The 5,000-nt window shown below is 35.0% G+C and overlaps 1 protein-coding gene across 1 annotated transcript in view; it reads right to left on the bottom strand.

The window, feature by feature from the left end:
* The window catches only part of LOC311188183 (uncharacterized protein), a gene marked incomplete at its 5' end in the record, with an annotated part of 3,778 nt that extends 1,046 nt beyond the window's left edge, over positions 1–2,732 (bottom strand). Inside the window, 2 exons of the mRNA XM_084259943.1 lie at positions 1–1,680; positions 2,588–2,732. The exon at positions 1–1,680 is cut by the window's left edge and continues 1,046 nt beyond it. Coding sequence (XP_084116069.1) covers positions 1,298–1,680; positions 2,588–2,732 — 528 coding nt within the window. The remainder of the gene's footprint in view (positions 1,681–2,587) is intronic.
* Between the last annotated feature and the right edge of the window lie 2,268 nt (positions 2,733–5,000).

Raw genomic sequence — 5,000 nt, 5'->3', positions numbered from 1 at the left:
ATGACCCTAATCCAAACACTAAACTTAACGATAACATCAAGTCAAAATCTAAGCCTAAACCTTCCTCCTCTTCTTCTTCTCTTCTTCTTCTTCTTCTTCTTCTTCTTCTTCTTCTTCTTCTTCTTCTTCTTCTTCTTCTTCTTCTTCTTCTTCTTCTTCTTCTTCTTCTTCTTCTTCTTCTGCATTTTCTAACACTAATCCTAACATTAACACACCCTAATTCAAGACAATATTCTAACCAGAAAGCTAACCCTTACCTTAACTCTAAACCTAATCCTAACTAATATTATCGAACCACATAACACGAACACCAATCCTATCCATAAACCTAACCCTAACCCTAAACTTACCCTAACCTATCCCTAACCCTAATGCTAATCCAAATCCTAACCCTAATCCAAAAACTAACCTTAACCATCAACCGAACCAAAAACCTAACACTAAACCAAACCCTAAACATGACCCTAATACAAACCCTATACTTAACGCTAACACTAAGTCAAAACCTAAGCCTAAACCTTCTTCTTCTTCTTCTTCTTCTTCTTCTTCTTCTTCTTCTTCTTCTTCTTCTTCTTCTTCTTCTTCTTCTTCTTCTTCTTCTTCTTCTTCTTCTTCTTCTTCTTCTTCTTCTTCTTCTTCTTCTTCTTCTTCTGCATTTTCTAACACTAATCCTAACATTAACACTAACCCTAATTCAAGACAATATTCTAACCAGAGAGCTAACCCTTACCTTAACTCTAAACCTAATCCTAACTAACATTATCGAACCACATAACACGAACACCAATCCTATCCATAAACCTAAACCTAACCCTAAACTTAACCCTAACCTATCCCTAACCCTAATGCTAATCCAAATCCTAACCCTAATCCAAAAACTAACCTTAACCATCAACCAAACCAAAAACCTAACACTAAACCAAACCCTAAACATGACCCTAATACAAACCCTATACTTAACGCTAACACCAAGTCAAAACCTAAGCCTAAACCTTCTTCTTCTTCTTCTTCTTCTTCTTCTTCTTCTTCTTCTTCTTCTTCTTCTTCTTCTTCTTCTTCTTCTTCTTCTTCTTCTTCTTCTTCTTCTTCTTCTTCTTCTTTCTTCTTCTTTTTCTTCTTCTTATGCCTTTTCTAACACTAATCCTAACTTTAACACTAACCCTAATTCAAGACAATATTCTAACCTGAAAGCTAACCCTTACCTTAACTCTAAACCTAATCCTACACTAACATTTCGAACCACATAACACGAACACCAATCCTATCCATAAACCTAACCCTAAACCTAAACTTAACCCTAACCTATCCCTAACCGTAAAAATAATCCTAATCCTAACCCTAATCCAAAAACTAACCCTAACCAACAACCAAACCAAAAACCTAACACTAAACCAAACCCTAAACATGACCCTAATACAAACCCTATACTTAACGCTAACACCACGTCAAAACCTAAGCCTAAACCTTCCTCTTCTTCCTCTTCTTCTTCTTCTTCTTCTTCTTCTTCTTCTTCTTCTTCTTCTTCTTCTTCTTCTTCTTCTTCTTCTTCTTCTTCTTTTTCTTCTTCTTCTTCTTTTTCCTCTTCTTCTTCTTCTTCTTCTTCTTCTTCTTCTTCTTCTTCTTCTTCTTCTTCTTCTTCTTCTTCTTCTTCTTCTTCTTCTTCTTCTTCTTCGTCTTTTTCTTCTTCTTCTTTCTTCTTCTTCTTCTTCTTCTTCTTCTTCTTCTTCTTCTTCTTCTTCTTCTTCTTCTTCTTCTTCTTTCTTCTTCTTTTTCTTCTTCTTATGCCTTTTCTAACACTAATCCTAACTTTAACACTAACCTAATTCAAGACAATATTCTAACCTGAAAGCTAACCCTTACCTTAACTCTAAACCTAATCCTACACTAACATTTCGAACCACATAACACGAACACCAATCCTATCCATAAACCTAACCCTAACCCTAAACTTAACCCTAACCTATCCCTAACCGTAAAAATAATCCTAATCCTAACCCTAATCCAAAAACTAACCCTAACCAACAACCAAACCAAAAACCTAACACTAAACCAAACCCTAACCATGACCCTAATCCAAACACTAAACTTAACGATATCATCAAGTCAAAATCTAAGCCTAAACCTTCCTCCTCCTCCTCTTCTTCTTCTTCTTCTTCTTCTTCTTCTTCTTCTTCTTCTTCTTCTTCTTCTTCTTCTTCTTCTTCTTCTTCTTCTTCTTCTTCTTCTTCTTCTTCTTCTTCTTCTTCTGCATTTTCTAACACTAATCCTAACATTAACACTAACCCTAATTCAAGACAATATTCTAACCAGAAAGCTAACCCTTACCTTAAATCTAAACCTAATCCTAACTGACATTATCGAACCACATAACACGAACACCAATCCTATCCATAAACCTAACCCTAACCCTAAACTTAACCCTAACCTATCCCTAACCCTAATGCTAATCCAAATCCTAACCCTAATCCAAAAACTAACCTTAACCATCAACCAAACCAAAAACCTAACACTAAACCAAACCCTAACCATGACCCTAATCCAAACACTAAACTTAACGATAACATCAAGTCAAAATCTAAGCCTAAACCTTCCTCCTCCTCTTCTTCTTCTTCTTCTTCTTCTTCTTCTTCTTCTTCTTCTTCTTCTTCTTCTTCTTCTTCTTCTTCTTCTTCTTCTTCTTCTTCTTCTTCTTCTTCTTCTTTCTTCTTCTTTTTCTTCTTCTTATGCCTTTTCTAACACTAATCCTAACTTTAACACTAACCCTAATTCAAGACAATATTCTAACCTGAAAGCTAACCCTTACCTTAACTCTAAACCTAATCCTACACTAACATTTCGAACCACATAACACGAACACCAATCCTATCCATAAACCTAACCCTAACACTAAACTTAACCCTAACCTATCCCTAACCGTAAAAATAATCCTAATCCTAACCCTAATCCAAAAACTAACCCTAACCAACAACCAAACCAAAAACCTAACACTAAACCAAACCCTAAACATGACCCTAATACAAACCCTTTACTTAACGCTAACACCACGTCAAAACCTAAGCCTAAACCTTCTTCTTCTTCTTCTTCTTCTTCTTCTTCTTCTTCTTCTTCTTCTTCTTCTTCTTCTTCTTCTTCTTCTTCTTCTTCTTCTTCTTCCTTTTCTTCTTCTTCTTCTTCTTCCTCTTCTTCTTCTTCTTCTTCTTCTTCTTCTTCTTCTTCTTCTTCTTCTTCTTCTTCTTCTTCTTCTTCTTCTTCTTCTTCTTCTTCTTCTTCTTCTTCTTCTTCTTCTTCTTCTTCTTCTTCTTCGTCTTTTTCTTCTTCTTCTTTTTCTTCTACTTCTTCTTCTTCTTCTTCTTCTTGTTCTTGTTCTTCTTCTTCTTCTTCTTCTTCTTCTTCTTCTTCTTCTTCTTCTTCTTCTTCTTCTTCTTCTTCTTCTTCTTCTTCTTCTTCTTTCTTCTTCTTTTTTTCTTCTTATGCCTTTTCTAACACTAATCCTAACTTTAACACTAACCCTAATTCAAGACAATATTCTAACCAGAGAGCTAACCCTTACCTTAACTCTAAACCTAATCCTAACTAACATTATCGAACCACATAACACGAACACCAATCCTATCCATAAACCTAACCCTAACCCTAAACTTAACCCTAACCTATCCCTAACCCTAATGCTAATCCAAATCCTAACCCTAATCCAAAAACTAACCTTAACCATCAACCAAACCAAAAACCTAACACTAAACCAAACCCTAAACATGACCCTAATACAAACCCTATACTTAACGCTAACACCAAGTCAAAACCTAAGCCTAAACCTTCTTCTTCTTCTTCTTCTTCTTCTTCTTCTTCTTCTTCTTCTTCTTCTTCTTCTTCTTCCTTCTTCTTCTTCTTCTTCTTCTTCTTCTTCTTCTTCTTCTTCTTCTTCGTCTTTTTCTTCTTCTTCTTTTTCTTCTACTTCTTCTTCTTCTTCTTCTTCTTTCTTGTTCTTGTTCTTCTTCTTCTTCTTCTTCTTCTTCTTCTTCTTCTTCTTCTTCTTCTTCTTCTTCTTCTTCTTCTTCTTCTTCTTCTTCTTCTTCTTTCTTCTTCTTTTTTTCTTCTTATGCCTTTTCTAACACTAATCCTAACTTTAACACTAACCCTAATTCAAGACAATATTCTAACCTGAAAGCTAACCCTTACCTTAACTCTAAACCTAATCCTACACTAACATTTCGAACAACATAACACTAACACCAATCCTATCCATAAACCTAACCCTAACCCTAAACTTAACCCTAACCTATCCCTAACCGTAAAAATAATCCTAATCCTAACCCTAATCCAAAAACTAACCCTAACCACAACCAAACCAAAAACCTAACACTAAACCAAACCCTAAACATGACCCTAATACAAACCCTATACTTAACGCTAACACCACGTCAAAACCTAAGCCTAAACCTTCCTCTTCTTCTTCTTCTTCTTCTTCTTCTTCTTCTTCTTCTTCTTCTTCTTCTTCTTCTTCTTCTTCTTCTTCTTCTTCTTCTTCTTTTTCTTCTTCTTCTTCTTTTTCCTCTTCTTCTTCTTCTTCTTCTTCTTCTTCTTCTTCTTCTTCTTCTTCTTCTTCTTCTTCTTCTTCTTCTTCTTCTTCTTCTTCTTCTTCTTCTTCTTTTTCTTCTTCTTCTTCTTTTTCCTCTTCTTCTTCTTCTTCTTCTTCTTCTTCTTCTTCTTCTTCTTCTTCTTCTTCTTCTTCTTCTTCTTCTTCTTCTTCTTCTTCTTCTTCTTCGTCTTTTTCTTCTTCTTCTTTTTCTTCTTCTTCTTCTTCTTCTTCTTCTTCTTCTTCTTCTTCTTCTTCTTCTTCTTCTTCTTCTTCTTCTTCTTCTTCTTCTTCTTCTTCTTTCTTCTTCTTTTTCTTCTTCTTATGCCTTTTCTAACACTAATCCTAACTTTAACACTAACCTAATTCAAGACAATATTCTAACCTGAAAGCTAACCCTTACCTTAACTCTAAACCTAATCCTACA

Source organism: Talpa europaea, assembly GCF_964194135.1.
Source record: "Talpa europaea genome assembly, contig: HAP1_SCAFFOLD_557, whole genome shotgun sequence".
Lineage (NCBI taxonomy): Eukaryota > Metazoa > Chordata > Mammalia > Eulipotyphla > Talpidae > Talpa > Talpa europaea.
Note: the sequence above shows the minus strand (reverse complement) of the source record. Positions and strands in the feature narration are given on the sequence as shown.